At 46.8% G+C, this 24,018-nt stretch overlaps 1 protein-coding gene across 2 annotated transcripts in view; it reads right to left on the reverse strand.

Moving 5' to 3' along the window:
- RAB6A (RAB6A, member RAS oncogene family) overlaps positions 1-24,018 on the reverse strand; it is a 369,438-nt gene that overhangs the window by 11,515 nt on the left and 333,905 nt on the right. For both annotated transcript variants that reach the window (XM_078658559.1, XM_078658560.1), the window contains exons 5-7: positions 22,769-22,880; positions 22,094-22,187; positions 18,679-18,742 (exon numbers count right to left, since the gene is read on the reverse strand). In XM_078658559.1, coding sequence (XP_078514685.1) covers positions 18,679-18,742; positions 22,094-22,187; positions 22,769-22,880 — 270 coding nt within the window. The remainder of the gene's footprint in view (positions 1-18,678; positions 18,743-22,093; positions 22,188-22,768; positions 22,881-24,018) is intronic.

The following is a 24,018-nucleotide window of genomic DNA, read 5'->3' on the forward strand; positions in this document are numbered from 1 at the left end:
ATTGTTTCTTTGCCTCTTTGGTGTGTTTGGATGGCGCAATGTTGCGAAGCCGACCTTTTGGTATTTGTTACTGTTTTGCATTGTTTGGACTTCGACTTTTATCCCACCCTCACCCTCGGGGTTTTGCCTCGACTATTCCTCCATGTGCCAGCGCCTGTGTCTGATCTGAGTGGGGGAGGGGGCCAGGGGACATACGGGGGTTCTCGCCTGTGGGGCGGAAAGTGGGTAGAGGGGGTTCTTCTTACCGAAGGGATGAATATGGCTGAAATCAGGATATGTACGTGGAATGTCAGGGGCATGCACACACCGTCGAGACGCTACCAAATCTATTCTTACCTGAAGCGTCACAACTTTCACGTAGCACTGTTACAAGAAAGGCACTTAAACAGGGCAGAGGTACACACACTGCGCCGCAGATGGCGCGGACAGCTTTACGCCACGGAGTATTCCTCCTTTGCTCGCGGGACACTCATTATGGAACCGACCGGGCACCCCGTGGGCGGTCATGGACACGCAGATAGACGCAGAGGGTAGATACGTGATAGCTCGAGGCAGACTTGATGGGCACCCTGTAGTACTTGCTTTGTTGTACTCCCCGAACACTGACCAGGGCAAATTCTTTGATGGCCTCTCAGCGACACTGGCGTCCTGGCATGGAATCCCGTGGATTCTTGGGGGTGACTACAACTGTGTCCTGGATGTGAATCTGGACAGATCTTCCGCACCCCCGGCCAATGCACAGGCACACACCACCACGAAAACCCTCAACTGGGCCATGCAATGGGACCTCCATGATGCATGGAGAACACGCAACCCAACAACACGAACATATTCCTACTGGTCAGGTGCACATGCCCTACATGTGCGCTTAGACCGATACATGAGCACCGCTGATCTTCTCCCGTTAGTCAAAGACACACAATATATGGGCCTCGCACACTCGGATCATAACCCCCACACACTGGCAATTGCATGGAAACATCCCCGCCCGCCCATCCCCACGTGGCGCCTCCAACAAGACCTCTTACTTGACGCGACCTTCCGCGACTCCCTGCTCACACAGACGGCTCAATACTTTGAGCTCAATGCCGGCACGGCATCCTCCCCCCAGACCGAATGGGACGCATTTAAGGTGGTGACCCGGGGACTCTGTTTAGGCACACAGGGGCGCATGCGGCGACAGCTAGAAGACGACCTGACGCGACTGGAGACTGAACTGCTGGGCCTTGAACGAAATGCGGAGGGGGATGCGGGCGATCGTCTGACGGAGGCCACAGCAAAACATGGTCGCCTCTTGGAACGCTTACGCAACATCAACTTCGCGGCGCACTCTGCCCGCACCCATCGGCAGGGCGATAGGCCTGGCAAGCTGTTGACCTGGCTGATTGCACGAGAGGACCGCTCAACCCCCATTTCGGCAATACAGTCGGAGGGAGGTAGATTTATTTACACACAGCGCCAAATACATGAGGCGTTTGCTGGTCACTACTTGGGGTTATATCCCTCCTGGCTGAGTATCCCACTGCCTGACATAGCCGAGTATCTCTCACCCCTACAGTTGCCTACCCTAACGGCTGCGCAGCGAGATGACCTCGGAGCACCACTAGACCTCGAAGAACTCCGTGACACCATCTTCAATCTCTCGAATGGCAAGTCTCCGGGGCCGGATGGCTTGCCAGCCGAATTCTACAAAGCCGCCTCGGACATTCTTATTCCCCACCTGTTAAAAATGTACACTGCGGCCACGGACGACTTCTCTCTGCCCCCGACGCTTAATGAGGCTACCCTCATATCCTTGCTCAAACCTGACAGGGATAGCAAACGACTGGGATCCTACCGCCCCCTAGCCCTCCTCAACACAGACTATAAAATCCTCGCCTCTACGATTGCCCGAAGACTGGCCCCCGTAATACCCACCCTAGTACATCACGATCCGGAACGGATTTGTACCAACACGCCACACGTCCCATAACATCCGCCGCCTATTCCGCATACAGGAGTACGCCACACGACAATGGCCACGTGCCGGGTGTCTAGTGCTGGAGAAAGCATTTGACTCTGTGGAATGGCCGTACCTACGGGCAGTCATGGACAAATTTGAATTGGGGGACGACTACAAGGCTATGGTTGACCTCTTGTACCGCAGACCCACAGTCCGCGTCCGCACTGGTACACTGCTTTCTGACCCTATACGTGTGCAGAGGGGCACCAGACAGGGTTGCCCACTGTCGCCCTTGCTGTTCTCCTTAGCTGTGGAACCCCTGGTCGCGATACTCCGGTCCCGAGGAGCGGAGTGGGGTATACCAATGGCAGATGGCCTCCATAGGGTGTCCTTATATGCCGACGATCTCCTCCTCTATATCAAAGATCTGAGTGATGTTCCGGCGTCCCATGCTGACAATTTCTGCACTTTTGAGGAAATGTCGGGTTTGAAAGTCAATTGGGCCAAATCAGGGGCCTATTCCTTTGATCCGAATACACCCGAGAGTGAGATACGCATCGGCGGTGAAAGATTACAATGGTATCCCACGACTTTCAGATACCTGGGTATTCACGTCTACCGTAACCCTGCAGATATATTGGAGGGGAACCTGATGAGGGCGATCGCATCCATCCGATCGCAAGTTGGGTTCTGGAAAACTCTACCGCTGAACGTTCCCAGCCGAGTAGCCCTGACAAAGATGATAGTTCTGCCACAGCTGTTGTACTACTTTGCCAATATTCCATCCTATGTCCCCAACCGGGTGTTCCGAGATCTTGAAGTCCTGCTACGCGACCTGATCTGGAATAAAGGTCGACCACGCATTGCGCTGACGAAACTGTATATGCCCACTGAAGCGGGAGGACTGGCTGTTCCCAACATGGAGCTGTATTACCTGGCGGCGCAAATGCAGTGGGTGTCAGGATGGCTGGGTGGTAGGAACATGGGAGACACCGCCACGGACGCCGCTGTCTGGTCCCCGCTGCAGATCCAAGTGCTGTTTCACCCACTGACTCTGTCTCCCCGCCCCTCGCAGCTGTATCTTGCGGTAGCGCACAGATGTTTCCTGCGCCTCACCCGGACGATACCAAATGCCCCGATACTCCCCCTACTGGGCACCCCAACTGCGACGGGGGCACCGACGGCTGTGAAGCTTGACAGCTGGCCCACTGCGGGAGTGGAAACACTGGGGGACCTGTACTCCGATGGCGCTCTCCCCTCCCCTTCGCCAGCCTTGTGGAGGACACATCTCTCCCAGCTGGACAGTTCCTGCTACACGCGTCCCTCGTCCGCACGCTGACTGCCGCCTGGGGTGACATATCTGACGAGCTGCCCATGCATCATTTTATACAATACCTTCACGTTATGAGCAAAGGCACACACATAATACACTGGCAAGCACGAGCTCTCCTTCACATTCATCCCGCCACCGTACAGCTGAGAGAGAAATGGGCGACAGACCAGGGGAGGGATTGGACAGATAAGGAGTGGGCGATGGTCCTGGTTGGTCCGGTTCACGTCCCGCGCAACCCTCGCTTCAAAATTATACAACTCTACATACTACACCGTGCATACCTCACCCCGGACAAACTAAACAGATATTTTTCGGTCATGGACACCGCCTGCGGCCGCTGCTCCTTGGTGGGAGCGGACCTCCTCCATATGCTCTGGCTCTGCCCTGCCCTTCAGCATTACTGGGATGGGGTGACTGCGCTGCTTACGTATTGCACTAAAGAACACGTGCCGAGGACTTGGGAGGCCTGCATACTGGGACTGTACAAACGCACAAAGCTGAACAAAGTCCAGGCCCGATACTGGGATCTCGGGCTGATCACGGCCAAGCGACTGCTCACCAAGCGGTGGAAAGCCGACACACCTCCGCACATACGACACTGGAGCCTATCCCTCACAAACTGGGCGCGAGCAGAGAGCACAGTCCTGCGGCGAGGAGACGGCGGGCCTTAGGAAATTCTCAATTGCACAACAATGGGATGACATCCTCCAATCCTTTCAGCAGAAATGCGTGCAACAAGGGATCACGTGAAGAGATCTGTGCCATCCCCCCGTACCCCTCCCTGCAGTGGACGCTATGAGAAACGTTTAAACCCAGCAGCCTTCCCTACTCATATAATTTTCTTTCTCCCCCCCCCAGTACCCACACACCATTGCACCATTACACATGCCATACTGATCGCTGCCTGCACGACTCCCGCGTCCCGATAAGCACATGCTGCACACCTGGTTGTTTAGCAATGTCGTATACATCGCCCCTCCCACGCTTACGTCCCCACACATCCAACTCTTATCAGGAGTCCTGCCGAGGGCTGCTTCACGAACCATACTTTACTGCCGTACTTGGCACGCCCTCATGGTGGTGACCCCCCTTGTATACTTGGCATACACGCGGGCCGCACACTGAAATCTCCTACCCGCCCACTTGACCGCTACTGACACACTGACACCGCGCTTCTTTCCGTAAACACATGGCTATATCGAATAGTTTTCTTACCTGTCGGTGTAGTTTTGCAGCTTGAAGATCTTTCTGGATTCACTATGCTGTGCATTATTCCGCGGTCTTGTGGTTGGGTCCGGATTCGTAGTCTTTTCTTTGGTTTTTTTTTTTTTGTAGCCCAGGTGGGCGTCGGCGTCACACCCCTTTGGGTGTATTTCCGGTGACGTCGGCATGCTTCCTGCGGAAGCTCCCACTCTTGGGCGCCATCTTTGGGTTCTTTTTTTCCGTGTTTCTTTAGTTTCCGAAGTAATGGCAATGTTCTAGTCAGGTGATATTTTACCGCTTTGTACCTTCAAAGTATTTTCCACTTATTCTATTTCCACCTCTTCTCTCTCCAGCCTCATCTTTCTGGCGGAGGTGGGTGGGTTCGCTAGTGAATCCAGAAAGATCTTCAAGCTGCAAAACTACACCGACAGGTAAGAAAACTATTCGTTTTGCAGCGTGAATCTTTCTGGATTCACTATGCTGTGCATAGATTTTGTAGCGGTTTCTCATCTCTGTGGCGGTTGGGTGGAAGATGAGCGTTGGGTATTGAATATGTGCTGTAGCACCTTCTGTCCAACGTGAGCTTCCTTGTTCATCTGTATGTCCACACAGTAGTGCTTCGTGAACGTGTGCACCGAAGCCCATGTTGCCGCCAGGCATATGTCTTGTATGGGTGTGTTAGCCAGGAAGGCTATTGTAGCACCCTTTTTCCTAGTGGAGTGGGCACGTGTCCCCTCTGCTAGCTCTTGTCCTGCACGCTTGTGGCAGAGTTGAATTGTCTGTGCGATCCATCGTGCAATGGTCTTTTTGGTTACTGCTTTTCCCATGTAACTGTTGGCGAATGACACAAAGAACTGTTTTGTTTTCCTGTGTCCCTTCGTTCTCTCAATGTAGTGCATGACTGCCCTTCTGGCGTCCAGGGTGTGCAGAGCTCGCTCTGCGGCAGTTGTTGGTTTTTGGAAAAAACTCGGTATCTGTATAGACTGGTTCATGTGAAATTTAGATACCACCTTCGGCATGAAGTGTGGGTCAGTCCTCATCACAACCCTATCATTGTGTATTTGTATGTAGGGTTCTTGTAGCGTCAGAGCCTGAAGCTCGCTTACTCTGCGTAAGGACGTTATTGCAACCAGGAAAGCTGTTTTCATAGTTAGAATCTTTAAGGACGCCTTGTGGAGCGGTTCAAAGGGCTCCTTCATGAGTTCCGTTAGGACTATGTTCAAGTTCCATGCAGGTGGCGGCACCCGCTTGGGTGGTGCGATCCTTTTCGCACCTTCTAGGAATCTCTTCACCACCAGTGATGTGAAGAAACTCCTGCAAGTTTCTCCCCTTGTGTAGGCGACTATCGCTGCCAAGTGAACTCTCAAAGAGGATGAGCTAAGGTTCTTCTCTAGCAAGTGCGTCAGGTACTTTAGCACTGTGGAGTCCTTCTTCATTTTATTGTGAAGTCTTTCTTGTCTGCACCATATTGTGAACCTTTTCCATTTCGCAACATAGCACTTCGAGTGCTAGGCCTTCTTACCTCCCGCAGGACCTTCAGGGTACTTTCTGGCAATCTTAAATGTGCGAACTCTATGTCCTCAGGAGCCACGCTACTAGGCTCATGCTCTCTGGCTCTGTGTGTAGCACCTCTCCGTTCTGCATGGAGAGTATGTCTTTCCTCCTGCTGAATCTGTGGGGTGCACACTGTCATCTCCATGATCTGCGAGTACCATGTCTGCCTCGCCCACGGTGGTGCGACCAGTATCAGTGTCATGTTGCTCGCTCTGCACTTGCTCAGTACTCTGTGCATCAGTGGTATCGGGGGAAAGGCGTAGGCTAATGTCCTTGACCAATCTATCCATAGGGCATTCCCTAGTGACCCTTCCTCGGGCTGCCTGGATGCGAAGTTTTGGCATTTTGCATTCTGGCGAGTGGCAAACAGGTCCACCGATGGAGTTCCCCATCTGTCGAATAGGCGCCTTGTCTCCTGAGCATTGAGCTCCCACTCGTGGGATGCCGATGTCTGCCTGCTGAGCCAATCTGCTTGTATGTTGTCCTTCCCTGGCAGGTGTATGGCTAGCAGGTCTATCTTGAGAGGGATGGCCCATCTCCATATCTCCTGCGCCAGCGTTGAAAGCGGGGCTGACTGTGTGCCCCCCTGCTTGTTGATGTAGAACATCGCAGTGGTATTGTCCGTTTGTATCAACACCTTGAGTTTGTACAGTCTTGTTTGAAAGGCTTTCAGTGCAAGGAAGATTGTCTTCAATTCTAAGTAATTGATGTGCTTTGTCGCATCTGTTGGTGTCCACAGTCCCCTCACCTTGAGCTCCTCCATGTGAGCGCCCCATCCCTTCAGGGATGCGTCTGTGGTGATGGTCACTGTTGGCGTTGGGGGCGTAAGAGGCTTTCCCCTTGCTATGTTCTCCATGGTCCACCATGTCATCTCCTTCTGCACTGCGTGCGTTACAACCACTAGATCCTCCCAACTGCCTGTAGCTTGTGACCATTGCTCCTGTAGCCATTCTTGAATGGGTCTCATGTGGAGTCGTACATTCGGTACCAGGTGGATGCATGATGCAATCATCCCCATGATCTTGCTCGCAGTCCTCACTGTCCGAGCTTGTCCCTTCCGGTAGAGGCGAGTTTCCTTCACCAGCGCCCTCGCCCTCTTCTCGCTGGGGAACACCTTGCCCTGTAAGGTGTTGATCTGTGCTCCCAGGAAGATCTTCACTTGTTCTGGCTCCATTGATGATTTCTTCCAATGGATGGAGAACCCCAGGTTGAGCGTGCTTGTCACTGTATGTGCGTGCAGCTTGCATTTCTGGTATGAGTTTGCTTTCACCAGCCAGTCGTCCAGGTAAGGGTATACGTGTATTCCTTGCCTTCGTAGGGGCGCTGCGACTGCTGCGAGGCACTTTGTGAAGACCCTTGGTGCGGACTTTAGTCCGAAGGCCAGTGTCGTGAACTGGTAGTGGCTTTCTCCGATGGTGAACCTGAGCATGTGCTTGTGCTTTCTGTTCATTGGAATGTGCAGGTATGCGTCTTTGAGGTCTATTGTGACCAAGAAGTCCCCGATCTGCAATTGTGGGAGCACCTCTTGCAGGGAGGTCATTTTGAATTTTTGCGTTCTTATGAATTTGTTCATGAACCGTAAGTCGAGAATGGGTCTCATTGTCTCGTCTACTTTTGGTACCAGGAAGTACGTTGAGTATACTCCTGTGTTTCTTTCCTTGAAGGGTACCCGTTCTATGGCCTCCTTTCGCAGGAGTTCCTTTGCCTCCTCCTGCAGACACTGCAGCTGCTTGCCTGCTAGTGGCTTTCTTTTTGGTTTTCTGCTTGTTGGTCTCCCCTCCAACTCTATGCAGTATCCGAATTGGATAATGTTGAGGATCCATTTGTCTGATGTGATTTCTCTCCACTCTCGGAGGTGAAATCTTAATCTTCCTCCCACTGGTGTCATGTGGTCGTAGGTGTCTAGTTTGTCTTGACCCATCTGTACGTGCTGACCCCTGGGATCTTTTTTGTGGGCAGGCACACAGAGTTTTTTGAAGTCACTTAGAGGTGGGCTGCTGCCCCCCTCTTCTATTTTGTCCCCGTCCATTTCTCCCTCGAAAGGACTGGCCTCTTTGTTGGTACTGCCAGGACTGCTTCTGCTGACCATGCTGAGTCTGCGAGTCTGCCTGGTGCGTTTGCTGGAAAGCCTGGTGTGATGTACCTGGCTGGTTTCCGCCTCTCCCGCTGGGCCTCCGTGACGGGGTGCCCCTCTTGTTCCCTCTGAACTGCAATGCTCCCATGGATCTTGCTGTTTCGTTATCTTTTTTCAGTTGACTGAGCGTTTCATCAACTGTTGTTCCGAAAAGCGTGTTGCCGTTGAACGGTGTGTTCAGGATGCTGTGTTGCACCTCCGGTTTGAAACCGGATATCCTGAGCCAGACGTGCCTCCTTTCCGTGACGCCCATCATCATGAGCCTGCTGGCGGTGTCTGCCCCATCCAGGGCCGTCTTAAGGCAAGAATTTGCTGCGTTTTTTCCCTCTTCAACCAGCTTTTCGGCCTTCTGCCTGGCATCCTGGGGGAAAGTCCTTCACCAACTGCCCCAGCCCCTCCATGATTTGGTACATGTGCCTGTTTATCAGGGCGTTGGAATTAGCCATGCGCCAGTGGGTCGCGGCATTCCGTTCGATCCTTCTGCCCACCAGATCCATCCTTTTGCTCTTCTTATCTGGTGGTGGGCCCGAGGTAGTGGGTACGTTAGCCCTCCTCCTTGCTGTGGCCGTGATAATGGAGTCTGCGGAGACCGTGCCCTGAATGTAGGCCGGGTCCTTTGTGGAATGCTTGTACTTCTTCTCAGTTCTGGGAGTTACTGCCTTGCATGTTGCGGGCTCCCTGAAAGCTTCCTTCCCCTGAGCCAAGACGCTCTCGAGCATTGGAAGGAACTGGCTCCTCGTTTGTGTTGGGAGCAATGTTTCTAGAAGGAAGTCTGCTTTCTGCTTCTCTTCGTCGAGCTTGAGCTTGAAAGTTGCTGCGGCAGCTTGTATCACCGAGTTGTAGGCCCCGATGTCGTCCGGCGGCGAGGGCCTCGAGGGGTAAGTGTCGACCACCTCCTCCGGGCTGTCGGTGTCGACATCTATGTAATCTACCTCCTGTAGGTCAGAGGGTGTCGAGTCTGCGTCCGTCCTGCTTTCCTCTTCCTCCCCATAGTTGTAACTATCGTAGGGATTCTCGTACTCCTCCTGGTCGTCGATCACCTCGACGTCCTGGTCTTGTTCCTCGACGACTTCGGCGATCTCTTCCTCCTCCTCGACTGCCTCCACCAGCGGTGGCTTGGTCTTGTGAGGGATCGTGAAGGCCTTCATCTTTGCATCGAAATCTTTCTTCCGCTGCATGATGTTCTCCATTTCGGCCTTGAGGCGCCTTCTCTTCTCCACGAAAACCAGTATCGCAGAACATTTTACTCAGATGCAACATAATGCAAACCAACTAAGAGTGTGTGTCTTAGAAACATTACCTAGAAAAGAAGGTCCTACTAACAAAACGAGTTTATTAAAACAGGAGAATTACTGGATTTACAATTTGGGCAGCCTGAAACCAGGAGGACTGAATGAACGTACTGAATTTCTTTGTTACTTATAAGTATATACATTTCGGTTTATGTTTACATTAGATGATCAACCATTTAACTTAAAGCACAGAACTAGCTTTCTAGCAGTACCACAACATAGTGGAAGCGAGCACTGGGGTAGATTGACTAGATACCGAGAGCTCAATAAAGTTACACAGCAAGCAAAAAATAGCCGCGATAGCGTTAATAGTGCGCATGCGCGAACTTCACAATACCGGAAGAGAGGAGAAACAGCAGGTTGAGCAGCAGAGCGGGATGTAACAAACGCCGAGGTGAGCCGTTAAGCCATTAAACCAAAGAACTATAAGCGCGTAAGAAACCTTTAATCCCGTTCCTTTTTAGAGGGGACATAATACCAATGTAATGAGTCAGCGCTTTTGGCGAGTTTATAAAACACGGCAATGCGGTCTCCTAAAAGACCAAGAGATACGGCAACTTCATGCGAAAGCCACTTATAGTACTATCCCAGCACGGCAAAAGTTCAGACAACGCTATCGTAGAACTCTTGACGGTATATTAGAATCTTCGTAGCAAGTTGCGCACTAGTGAAATTTAATATGAAAGAGTTAAGAAGTAGTACAATTACACATGACATGAATTTAATGAAATAACGGATGTTAATTTGATGTATATTTTCTTTGATCATTGTAGATTAATTATTTCCCTGATGAAGGCAGTATCTACTGCCGAAATGCATTGGATTTCATGAGAAATAAATGAAGTAATGGATTAATCAACTCATTTTGAAAAAGCATCACGTTTTATTCATTTGAATTTGAAATTTGGATTGAACTTTGAAGCTGGTTGCACAGCACGAATCGGTGCCCAGGGGGACAGCCATACCCAACTAGGTACAGCTGCTATTAGAGGTTCATAACGTATCACTCTAGACGGGGAGTGAGCCCTGGAGGCACGAAAATAAAGTACATACAAGGAGTAATAGCGGTGCACGACCCTATAACCATAGCGCCTTCTCTTCTTCTCCATCTCTGCCGCGTGTTCCGCGTCGGATGGGTCGGCCGTTCTTTCCGGCGGACGGTTCGTCGCCGTACCTTTCGGCGTCGAAGTTTTTGACGTCGACGTCGGACCGGATCTTGGGTCTCTGGTCGTCGTCGTCAGTTTTGGGTCTTTCTCCCTCGGCGTCGATCGATCCTTTTCGGGGACGATTTTCGACGTTTTCTGCTGATCAGCAGCCCTCGGCGCCGGGGACTCCTTCTCGGAGGATCCGCTGGGCCTGGGAGTAGTCGCGGACGCCGCCTTTTTTGGCGTCGGCGCTTTCGGGGTCTTGCCCTCGATTTTTCTAGACTCAGAGTCTCTCGGGTTCTTGGGGGCCGAAGAGTCTCCTACCTTGTCAGAAGTCTTCGTGTAATCGGTCTCTACGACCGTGTAGCTGTCGTCTTCGGCGGCAGCGTTGTCTTCTTCCTCGGAGGACATCCCCAGCTCGTAAAGGGACGGAGTCGGGGCCTTCCCCTGCAGGGTGGCGTGTGCTACCCTCTGCCTCTCTCTCACACGAAGGGTCTTCGGGGCGAAGGCGGAACAGGCGTTGCAGTCTCCGCTTTCGTGGTTCACCGGTAGGCAAAGGTTGCATACCGGGTGCTGGTCCTTCTGCGCGTACTTGTGGTGGCAGTTACGGCAGAACTTGAACGGCGTGTTGTCCATCATCGAGCATCCAGGGCCTCTCTGGTCGCGTGTTCGTCGACGGTCGTCGATGATCTCGATGAAAAAACGCCTTCTCCTTGCCGGCTTTTCGTCGATGAAGTCCCCTGTAGTCTTCAGATGACTTCTCCTCGTCTTTTCTGTATTTTCTTTCTTCTTTCTCCAAAAATGTCTGGAGCCCAAACGGGAACGATCCAGACCCGACCGCGGAAAAAAAGAATCTGAAGATGGCGCCCAAGAGTGGGAGCTTCCGCAGGAAGCATGCCGACGTCACCGGAAATACACCCAAAGGGGTGTGACACCGACGCCCACCTGGGCTACAAAAAAAAAACAAAGAAAAGACTACGAATCCGGACCCAACCACAAGACCGCGGAATAATGCACAGCATAGTGAATCCAGAAAGATTCACGCTGCAAAACTACCCATATTCCCCCTCCCTTTAATGTATACTTCCCATGTTATCGTTTTGAAGTTTATCGACGCACTGGTCCCATTTCCCTTTTGACCAGGCTATTTGAAGTTAGTTACTGTACACACTACACCATGCGGCCTTTGAGAGTAACAGCCATAGCCGAGGTGATCCTGACTGAACACCAATATACACATCGGCCACTACTATTAGAACTGATAAGCTGTATAGATACTCGCTCACCGACACACCTGAACCGTCGCACAGCCTCATCTTCTGCTACCACTGCCCCGCGCCCTCTTGGAGGGCAGACCTAGCTGGCACATTTCCTTATGTCACACATGAGTAGGAGCGGGACACTATCCATCTGACGAAATTGATGAGTGCTACCATAGTTCTGTAACTACGGATTTACGTAAAAAAGAGAAAATCCTACGGGCCTATACCTCCGTATTACTAAATGTTTTGATGATTGTGAAGTGCTGACATGGAACAATGTACGCCGCCGAACCTCAGGGTTGTCGGCCTTGAGGCTGTGTTCATCTGCTGATGCCTATACAGTTAAAGACATACGCGGCTGGCCCTGGTGGGTTGTAAGCTGAATGCTGTGTACCATGCACTTTGAATAATAAAGATCTAAAAAAAAAAAAAAAAATGTGGGGAAGTTCTCTGTAAAGACTTTTAAAGAATTGTTTGTTGATCCTAGTAGGCAATAGGGTGACAGATTTCGAAGAGCACAAAGTCCTTGATAGCACAGCAAGTGAACCTTCATGGATGCATGTTTTGCCAAATTTCAATAGCTATGCAGGTACCAGATGATGTGCAGAAGTGGCAGCATACACAACCTGGAATAGCACCAAACAAAATACCTTCTACTTCGCTTGGTAGGTTTTAATTGCTGAATGTGCCCTACCAGGATACATAAAAGCTCTGCAATCTGGAGGAATATCTAATCATGAAATCTAGAGGTGTTGAGGAGCGATTGTAGGAAGCTGGCTCTGTATATCATATTGCCAATAGGTGGTAACACCATGCACAGTCCAGGGGTTCCTCAAAAGTGTACAGGGCTCAATGTAAAACCCAAGTGGTAATGTGGGTGAGCAGCCTTAGGCCTAACAGAGGAGTGCAAGACATTTATTTCAGAACAGTGATCGATAATGGACACAAAACTCAAGAAGGAGATCCAGAACAATTTTAGAAAATTATACTTTGTATTTTATTTTAAGACCAAGATCTTCATAATAAGGTAGGTACGTTTTTAATTAATACTTTGAAAAATCGACACTTAGAAGAATATTTCCAGGACAGTTCAATGTTATCTAATGGGGAAAACGGTTTTGCAGTTAATCAGCTAAGTACGCAACTACAGTTTCAGTCTTCTGGACCAAAGCGGCACAGGGACAGCTGGGTGCAGAGGTAGAAATTTAGGTTAGGTCCATTGCGCTTCAAGGGAGACTGGGGGGTCCTTGGAGCCACGCTGCTTACCGGTAAGTGGAACGGTTGCAGCGGCCAAGCTTTGGGTGTTAGGACCATCACGGGGGAAGGATGAAACACAAAGCACCACCAAACATACACCAACTAGGGCGGCCGTGTCCAGGGTGCAAACAGTGTCTGGCACCCAATGCAATCCTATGAAGTTTCTTCACTTTGGAAACAGGCTCAGGCATAGAAATGCTCGTTTCGGTCCAGGGAAGACATGGCTTGGCAGTTCGGGCTGGGCTGGACTGTTACCATGAGGTACAGGGTAAAGACTGATTTGCATATAGCGGTTTCTGAACTGGGGTGGCAAAGTGTGCTAAAGAATGATGATGGATTCAACCCAGATCTGTGACTGGGGGTGGGTGTTTTGAAAACTTTCAGCACTCGGTACATCATCTCCTTAGGTTTGATTTGTTCGCCCTAAGTTGGCAGGGTATGCCCAGACGTGGGTCCCTTGCTCACTTTGCCACTGGATTCAAGATAGTCTGGCTGATGAGGGCTGTTAGCCCGAAACCGGTCCCAGGATGCTTGTTTCCGGACCAGGGAAGACATGGCTTGGCAGTTCGGGCTGGACTCTTCCCATGAGGCACAGGGTCAAGACTGATTTGCATATAGCTGTGTCTGAACTGGGGTGGCAAAGAGAGCTAAAGAAGGATGGATTCAACCCAGATCTGTGACTGGGGGTGAGTGTTTGAAAAGTTTCAGCGTGCCTTCCATCATCTCCTTGTGTTTGCATAGAAATGGAATGTCCAGGCAGAACATCAGCAACAGCACTGGTAAGCTGAGGTGTTGGGGTCACAGGGGCACCACTGGTGGAGCTCAACAAAGCTCACCACAGGGGCTGCAGGTACAGGGGTGCCTTTAGACAACAGAAATCTTTTTACAGGGCAGGTCGCAGTGGGGGGTACCCTTTAGATTCACTCTACAGGCGCTTTTGTGGAAGTCAGGAGAGGTCAACCAACGCTGGATTCTGAGTCCTGGTCACTGGTGGAGACTTCACTGGGCCAGTTAGGCCACTCAGGCCGTCAGGTACAGAGTGGGCACGAGTCGCGGATCCACTTGGATAAGGAGTCTCTGTTGGTTTCTTTTGGACAGGTCTGCTGTCCACGGGCGACTGGAGTCTTTGTTGAAGGCAGCAGTCCTCCCAGGGGTTTCAGAGATCGCTAGCCGCAAGACAAGTTGAAGGTGTGTCGAAGCTAGAGACAGGCCGATAGGGCTGAGGGCCAAGGCATTCGCCTTAGTCTTCTCTGCAGGGCTGTCCTCTTTCCTTGTAGGTCGTTGCATATCTAGTTTCTAGGTCGGAGGGGGCCACCTAAATACTACATTTAGGAGGCGTTTTAGGGGACTAGTATGTAGGCCTAATGGGCAACTTACCTGGGGTGACTATACCCTCTATTATGCCACCCTCCTGTGGGAGGGGGCATAGACCTAGCCCTATTTGGAGGGGTCTCCCCATCTTCTAGATGGTGGGGACTGAAAGTTGTGCTTCACCTCGCCTTGGCAGATGTGGGCACACTTCCTATACTTTTGGGTTTTCCCGCCCAAATTAGGGGAGTAAACCAGGGGTTACCATCTGCTGCTAGCAGCAGATGCTGGGGGGGTCGCATTATAAAGGCAGCAGACCTTTGAAGCTTCCCTCTTCGAGCACTGGCCCACCCTGGGGGAGGAGTTGTGACATCTGTCCAGGATGTGCATGGTTTATGGCCCCTGAGAGCAGGTACTCTCTACCCAGGGGTCCAGAAACATGTCTGATGGTGGCTGGCTGCCTACAGCTGGTCAGAGAGCACACTAGGGTTGATAGGTTTTCAGAGGGCACCTCTGGAGTGCCCCCTGAGTACATGGTTCAATAAATCCCACACTGGCATCAGTGTGTGTTTATTGAGAGGAGTAGTTTGGTACCAAACACACCTGGTTTCAGAGAAGCCATCATGGTGCTGTGGAACTCGAGTTGTCTAATTTCCAGGCCATGTACTCTCTATGACTTTCCTGGCACTTACAATATTATGAATTGGCCCTCAATATTGTAGGGGCCTATCTGCTTCTGCAGATATGCCCTCACCTGGGGCTTAGTGCACCCTACCTTAGGGCTGTGAGGCCTGATAGAGGGGAGACTTTCCATGCCTTCAGGCAGGGCTGGTTGGTATGGGCATGTCTACTTTGTAGTTTTCTCCCTAACAGGGGCATACAAGCTGCAGTGGCATGGTGCCTGTGAGTGGGTGATGTCCCTGCAGACCCTCTTCAGCTACAAGGCCCCAGGTACTCAGGGTACCCTTTACCAGGGACTTACAGGGAGTAGAAGTACCAGCTGGGGATTTGATTTTAGAGAGAAAAGCACCGGCACAGGGGCCTGTGCACTACAATTGAAACCACATCAAAACCAGGCAAAAAGTGGGTGCTAACCATGCAAAAAGAGGCACTTTACCACAGTGATGTTAAATGCAGAGATCCCCAATTGCAATGAAGAATCTGATCCATCACCTTGACAACAGATCATGCTTACTGCCTAGAGGGGTGCATGGATTTTCTGAGAGTGAGAATGGCAGTGAACAAATACTATACATAGGTCATCAAAAGGTGAACCAGTTCAGGCTAGAAAGTAATCTTTTTGTCATGTTCAATGGTTTTCTCCACTAATCCAGTGTGGTTCTGATCTGGGCACAGTCTGGTTCAGGACTTCAAATGATCCGGACACATGGTGCATTTTGTTCCTTTTGATAGTCACATTTTTATTCTGCAGCAAGGACCAGGCGAATGCAGGACATAATTTCAAGGAGTGACTTAAATGTATGGACGGTAATCGTAGTCAATCCTTGCATTTGTGAAGACAGGAATTGTCATAATTGGACTCTTTCTAGAGAGAAAACAGCTTTCCAAACAACAGCGTCCAATATTGCTCCCTGGAACTTGTTAGGTTTCAAGTGAGATTTGTTCATGTTAGTTGAGACATATATACTTGATAAAGAACCAAATATCTTAGCTTCCACTGACCATTTGCTCTTGAAAGGCAGTCATCCAAGTAAGAAAAGATTTGGTGTCCTTTCTTTCGTGTAATATATTACGACTGTGGCCATGCACATCATAAAAAGTATTGGAGTAGCCCGGAGCATCCTCCATATATTCAGTAAAGTCATGTACCCATTATTTTGGAGTTAAAGTACTTCTTGCAGTGTAGCCATTGTGAATGATTTTTCAAAGATAACTATTTGGACACCTACCCAAAACTGGTCAAAGCTCTCCTGGCTTAAATTTAAAAAAACTTTAGTAAAATCTTGAATGTGGCTGTCATCAGTGTCCGGGCACTGTCAAAGTTGCTGTCACTCACAGAGCGTTAAAAACTAGATGAATAAACCATTTGATGGAGGATGGCTTATTGGTGGACCGCGAGGTAGCAGTGACTGACTTCCCTGTCAAATGTGAAGTTCTGCTGAGAGCCCATGAAATCATCCTAGGCAGGATGGTCACTGAACAGGTTTTATCTTTCGTGCAAGAGGCGTTTCAGAGAATGCTTTGATTGTTGTAAGGATGCTTGTTGAACTTTTTAGTGACCTTCTGGGAGGCTCTCAGTGAGTGGATGTAATTCCTTGGCAGATTCCACTCAGACTGTTCTCCCTGAAGATGATGTTTAAGGATTGCCTGTAAATCAGAAATAAATCCTCACATGAGAATTAGGCCAGGGTGAAACTTAACATGCGCTGGTGTAATTGATTTAATATCGATAATTTCAGGTTATGCATGGTATACAAAATTCCTGAAATTATGCCACATGGCATAAAATCACTCCCAGTTAGCTACAAAATTGTGTGGGAGCCCCAAAGCAATGTGAACAGCCAGGAGAATAGCAACTGTTTGCTACAATTTTCATTTTTACCACATGTTTTGCGCAACGCAAAACGCACCCACACATGATAAATTGATGTGGGCACATTTTAGACAAATTGAGCTAAATGATGGATTTGCATTTTCCATAATTATGTATAATTTCATATAATTAAACCAAAGAAAATTAAGCGAATTTCGCACACCCCTCCTGAGGATGCCTATTTTTAAGTTCTTTCTTTGGAAGCCACCAGGGCAGAACACCTACCTTCTCAGTCATGAATGGATTTTGTTCAGAATGTTTGGCAATCTTAAAATCCTTGGTCTTTTGTGCCAGATAGAGCGAAAGGCATTCTGAACGGGGATCTTTGGTACAATATATTTTGCCACATGAGGCATGAGGTCTGAATAAAGATTTCTTTAGCTCAAACATTATGAATAATGAGCTTCAGTCCAAGAACGGATGTACTGTCTCGAGAAGCGCTTGGAGGCACCCTAAACAGGGTTCCAAAAATGAGCAGATTTCTGATCGTAGATTTAAGTCTTTCTTCTTCAGTTCTTCAATGACTTCCTTCATCGCTTTGCTGGAGATGCTCTTGCATACATCCAGACCCAACGGAGGAAAAAATAATCTGATGATGGCGACCAATGGTGGGAGCTTCCAGAGGAAGCAAAACGACGGCACAAGGTGCACCAAATGGAGGTACCGCAACACCCAACAGCAAACAAAAATAGTAGAAGGACAAAAGGTTTTAGAGAATTCCGCACCCAAGCAATAGATGGCAGAATAATGCATAGCATGTGAACCCAGAAACGTTTCACGCTGCAAAACAACTGTTTTGCAGCCTGTAGCTCTTCCAAATTCAAATGGTCTGCACCTAGTGGTTGGAGTGGGAAAGTGTTCCTTGTCTGAACCTTTTTTTCCTCCTTGAATGGTGTGTCTGGTGAAGCAAGACCCTCCCTCAGAAGCAGGCTTTTACACCCACCCTTTGTTTGTGAATGACATTGGATTATTTTACTGGGCATAAAGTTTGGAGGTGCTTGTTGTGCTGCAGAAAGACAATCAAGTATGGTAGCATCAGAGGCAGTGGAGTTCTGCTTTCCATTAATCGGCTGGAATTTAAATCTTTTGTAATGAGATGAATAGGATGATAAACCAAATGCTTCTATGGAAATCTGGCGTTAGTGCCAATGTGTAGGCTATCATAGTACTCACAAGCTCGATGACCGGGCATAATTCAAGCAAGTAAATCTAGAAAAGAGCCAGTGTTGGAGGATGTTTGCTACAGATTGTTAACAAGCTTTGGACATTGCTTGGGTCCAGGTCAGTTTAAGCTGTTAAAACTAGAAGCCATCTGGATGCAACCAAAATTCTCTCATGTTTGTTCCCTTTGTCTTCTATTGCATTCAGCCCAGGAACCTTCTGCTCTCAAAGTATTGTTTTATGAGATGCGGATTTTTTTTAGCTACTTTTTTTAATAGACATTTAGCACATTTTTTTATTTTTTAGAAAAAAAACATTTAACACCCTTTTTACCCCTGAAAGGTCAGCACCAACAAAAAAAATGACATTTTAGCATCTTTACTTATTGAAAATGAACATTCACCACTTTTAGCTGAATAGTAGCAATCATAAGCACAGCCATATGCAGCTTGATGTAACTATAGATTTTTTTTCTAAGAATGTCAATCCAGAAATGAAGTATTTCCATGCTAGGTAACATAATGAAAGGATACTGTCTTCTCGTTTATCCTGTGAGCTTTCCATTCCAGGCAAGGCAGCTGCTACACGTCGGAAAAGCTGAAAAACAAAGCGGCATGTTAGACAATGCAGCAAATATTTAACAGTGAGAATACAAACATCCTGTTTATAATGAATGCAGAAGGGATCCGTTTTTCACAGTCCTTTCTAACCTACTTACATAAAGTGAGTGATGAAGGGGTTTTGAGTGAGAGTAGGAGAGAGGGGTGGGACGTGTGTTTAGGGAGAAAAAAATGGGACTCTGCGAGAAAGGGATAGATTCAGGATGGAGAAAAAATGAATGGTATAAGAGTTATTGAGAGGAAGAATGCAAATGGATATCTTGGCAGGAAGAAGAGCAGTGGGGAAAAGCAAGATGTAGAGGTCCACACCACAACAGTGAGGGGATAAGCCTACAATGCAGAGGGGAGAGAGAATAATACCTACCGAGGAAGAAGAATGCATAGCGTACAGTCCGAAGGGAGATAGCATAACATATGCACAGGGGACGGATCATATGCAAGGGAAGAAAGCATTACGCTGCAAAGACAGCCCAAAAGAGGGTTGGCTGGATAGCACAGTTTGAACGTGTAACCAAGCACCAAGGGCCCAAAAGGATTAGGGAACAGCAGAAAAGACAAATCTATAACAGTCATAGATACTGAATGTAGAGACACTTTGCAGATTCATCCAGAGAAGCAACCATGTTAGCGTAAAAAAAGATGTTCCTGGATTTGGAAATGATCTTAAACTAGAGGAAGAGGAGGAGGAGGATGATGGAAGGGCATGCAGCCCTCATTCTTCACTGAGCACATTATTCATTATTCAATGTATTTAAGATTACACATTTGGGTTGTAATTGCCAACATGATGTGCCTACTGTTAAGAATGTGACCTTTACCATCTAATTGCTCTGAACCTGTAACAGTGAAGTACCTTTGAAGTGACTTAATGAAAAATATGTGTATATCCAAGAATAGCAAGCTCCAAGGATTTCGGCATCCGTATACCCTAGAAAAATAGCTTGGTACAAAACAGATACCACCATCACAAGGAGGAGGGATCGAGCAACGTTCGGCTAGAGGTAGGTCTGGCAGTCAAAGGAGACCCAATGGGTCACAGGAAAGAAGGGAGGGAACTAAGTGCCGATCTATACACCAGGACGAGAGCCATTTACATAAAGTGAGTTAATTAGCACACCAATGTAGTGAATGGATGTAAGGCATGCACCCCTTTGCAGTGCAAGGATATTTCGGTGGAATGTAAGGGATTCGTATGAAGTGCTCAACAGCTAATTTTTTCTCAAGTATTGATTTGATGAAGCAATATTCTTCAATAGTGTCCATCCACTGGTACTTGAATGACACTATATCCAAATGTAAAAACAATCAAAAAAGAAGTTTCCAGATTCTATTATTTGAAAAACAATTGTAGCAAGTTTTGTACAAAGAGTTACAGTGCCTGGGGAAGGTTTTTATAGATTTAACTTTTCTACTGCACATTAAAGTGTACGTTTCTACCATGTTTTTCTAACTAACACAGAAACAGACTAGCAAAAGGCACAGCAGACTGAAGACTTTATTAACATGAACTTTTATCCAATTAACATGTAACAAGAAAATGTTCTCCATTTTTAATTAAGAGTAACGCTAGAACATGAAATGAAATCCATAACAAAATGATTAAAATATATCAAAATATCTCCAAAGCTTTGATTTATAACAGATCAAATTAAGAATGGGAAACATGGAGGAAGAGAATGTGCATCTCACATAGGCGACTCACCTATGCATACCATTAATTAAATGCTATCAAATTGATTAGTCTGACCTAGACAAGAATGCAAAACTCTTATATCATCTATAGTTAGGGCAGTTTCAGAATCCTTTTATTAACTATAGACAAAGTATGAGAGCCCCACTGCATGAGTTTAGGTTCAAATCACTAGAACTTCATGCAACTAGGAAATCCTTGCAACACTGCTTATAAAGAATACCTAGCAAGGCGATGACAGGCTCTGATCTATGAAAACCTTTCAGTTCAAAATGATTAAAATCTGTAATTTGGTTCTGAAGAAACCTAAACGGACGGCTTCCTTATTTTTTAAGACCAGTATTTGGCACTATGTTGGACGCCCTTTTTAATTTCAATGACACTAGCTTTATCACTTCTGATCTTAAACGTTTATATTATTCACTTTGTACTGCACTTCTTTCTTAACAGAGTTTATTTAGACCATGTTACCAGAGTTAAAATACTGAAAACTACTGCTGCCAAACATGGTGTTACTAAGGACTTACATAAAAATAAATTATTGTAGTAGGTGTGACTTACATTAGACTTATTCTTGCATTTGCAGGAGTTCGACAAACTAACTCATGGAAAAAAGCTTCCTGAACCTGGCACCTTCTGTATAAAAACAATGCTCCTGGTATATTATCAAATTCAAGTATTTTTTAAATTCTCGAGTTATGTGACCCCAAACATACATGCATCTTTTTTGTTTACCAGAAGATTTAATTTAATTTCAAATCCAGTATTCTTTCAGCTATGACTAACTTGCAATAGGTTAGTTTCTGTCATACCTTCTGTTGCTGTCGAGGTCATAGTAGTCTTCGCTGTTTTATTTACTGTAAAACATTTACCTAACATCTATATATTTAAGTTCCTTTTTATGGCACTTGAGGTGCCAGGTTGCTGCTTAAAAGCATTAAACATTGGATGGTTTGGTGGGCAGGGGAGGATGAGGGTGCTATATTTTGGTTTTATATGCATGTTTGATGTTGAAAGCTAAGCTGGCAGAGTATGAAGAAATACAACACTAATTCAGATAACCATGGGAGTGTTTGCATCGAACATCACAGGACTCACCAATAACAAATTAAGCACAGGAGTTTACTACGCTAACCATTTGCAGCACAAATTTAAAGTGAACTGACGTAGGAAAGTAGAAATTTGAAAGAGGTACGTCAATCCGAATCTCATGAAAAAAGTTTTACAAATCTTCTTTGATCCTTTATCAGTCTTGATATGTAGACGTCAGATAAATACAGAACTATACTAAGAATTTGTCCTACTAACATGATGCTACACTACTGCTTAAAGACTCGGTATCCAAGATATGCAATCAGTTAACAAGTACAACTAGATGTTTAATGTACACATTTACTGTGCCCTTTTCCTTACTTAGATTTACACTGTTCAAAGGGGCTTTCCTGGACACACTCAAATGAGCATCTAGAAACTTAGAAATATCTTTAAAATTAAGGCATCACTACACAAAAGGACTTCCAGGCGTCTCTAAGAGATACAATACACTGAGTGGTGCAACTGCACTGTTGAACTGAAAGAATCTGTAAAAATAAAAGGGGGGGGGGGGGAATCACTGCTCTCCTTCTGGGAGTCACTTACCTGTTTCACATTGTAGCCCGCTTTTGCACTCGTTTCAATAAACATTACATTCAGCTCTTTGGATTTCCTTTCGCCCTCTTCGATGGACACTTGCCTGGGGGACAAAAGACATGCCAGTCAGAATAAAGACATTATAGCTCTACTAGATGTAAAATTATTTTTAGGCATGATTAAAAAAAAGAATACACTGGTTGTATTCCCTAAGAAAAGTATTCAGGACGTTCCTTTAAGTGTACATGTGTCTAGCTCAGGTGGTTGCATAGTGAGTCTGGTGTCAAAGCTTTACCAATATGACGGGCAACCCAACAGCATACAAAACATTATGTTGCAACTGGACACACAATCAACACCAGTAATACTTATTGTGCACAGTAAAGACTTACAAATTATATTCTTGGATCATATACATAGAAAATTTCAGCATCACGCTATGCCATCATACTGTGGAAAGTGCACTTGGGCAATGAATCAGTTACTATGGAATCTCTATTGTTGTCTCAAGTGCCAAACACAAAACGTCCAACACTGCTCTGGAGCCACCAAACAACGGAAGCAGGATTTTCAAAATTCTTTTCCAAGCGAATACAAAACATTTCTTCAACTGAGAGGCTTGGTACAGTAAAAAAAATCAATTCATATACACGTCAATTTGAAAGTTTGTAACTGTCCACGTACCTTTTATCAGCAAGATCCGTTTTATTTCCCACTAGCATGATGATGACATCACTCCCTCGTTCCGTTCTGACATCATCAATCCATTTTGTGGTTTGTTGGAATGAGTTTACATCTATCATTAAACAATGTAGAAGAAACTGTTAGCAAAGTACTTCAAAGGGTGCAACTCCAGAAGTACTTGCTTGTGAGTATACGTATTTAAATATCCAAGCATACTTTGACAGCCAGGTAAAAACACAGCCTGCCTCGATGCTGCACCAGCCCAAAATTGAACAAAATGTTTGCTCACTTTAAGATGGTCAAATCATAATTGAATAAAGTGGCTTCTTTGATGTATTGAGTCAACTCGAAATGTTGGCTGACATCAGTCCTAATAACAGCTCAAATGAGGCAGGGTCAAACAATGAAACAACCAATCTTTCTATTAAAGCCAAAAGCTCGTACTGAAAGCACAAAAAAGACCATATGATTGCATTAAATAAATAAAAATTATCTGCTGGCCTGATTTACAGTATCTTTTAATCATATGGAAAAGCAAGTAAGAAAGGTCCAAGACAAAGATGAGGACTTTGGGGCTAAGCATTTTGAGGTCACGACCTGCAGCTTTACCCGATTATCATCCTTCAAATATTAATGTGAGGAAGAGAGGCATCTGCCATCAAGGAACAGTAAATAAAAAAAATGGAGAAAGATTTGCACTGTGTATGCATGCACACACATGTACTTGAGCATCTTTGAATGATTTTCCTTGAAGAAAAATCAGTCAAATATGGCCACCGTGCGTGCGGCAATCTTGCAATTATTTTTCTTAAAGCAAAAGAAAAAGCATTCCAAGATGGCCAAAATATGGGCACTCACAAGCGTGGGCATCTTTGATTTTATCACTTTGAGAAAAATCATAATCACATAACTGTTGTTGTGTCTGCATGCACCACAGCAATGCAAGAGGGGAAAACATGGATTAGTAAATCCAATCGTTTGCCAGTGCTTATGTTTGAAGACAAACTGAGGCTACGAGTAAAAATGAACTTGTGTAAATTGGACGTTTTGCTAGGATACACATCATAGCTTTATTTTTAACATTTGTCTAATATATTTATTTTTAACATTTGTATAGTATGTCTGGAACGAGCGTAGTTGAGGTACTTTACCTAGAACAAGTCAATAACAGTAGGTTAAATGGAGTAACTAGCAACATACATAATCAGTGGGAGAAACTCCACAAGACATGCATCAGTTTGGGAATTATT

This window comes from Lissotriton helveticus, chromosome 8, assembly GCF_964261635.1.
Source record: "Lissotriton helveticus chromosome 8, aLisHel1.1, whole genome shotgun sequence".
Classification (NCBI taxonomy): domain Eukaryota; kingdom Metazoa; phylum Chordata; class Amphibia; order Caudata; family Salamandridae; genus Lissotriton; species Lissotriton helveticus.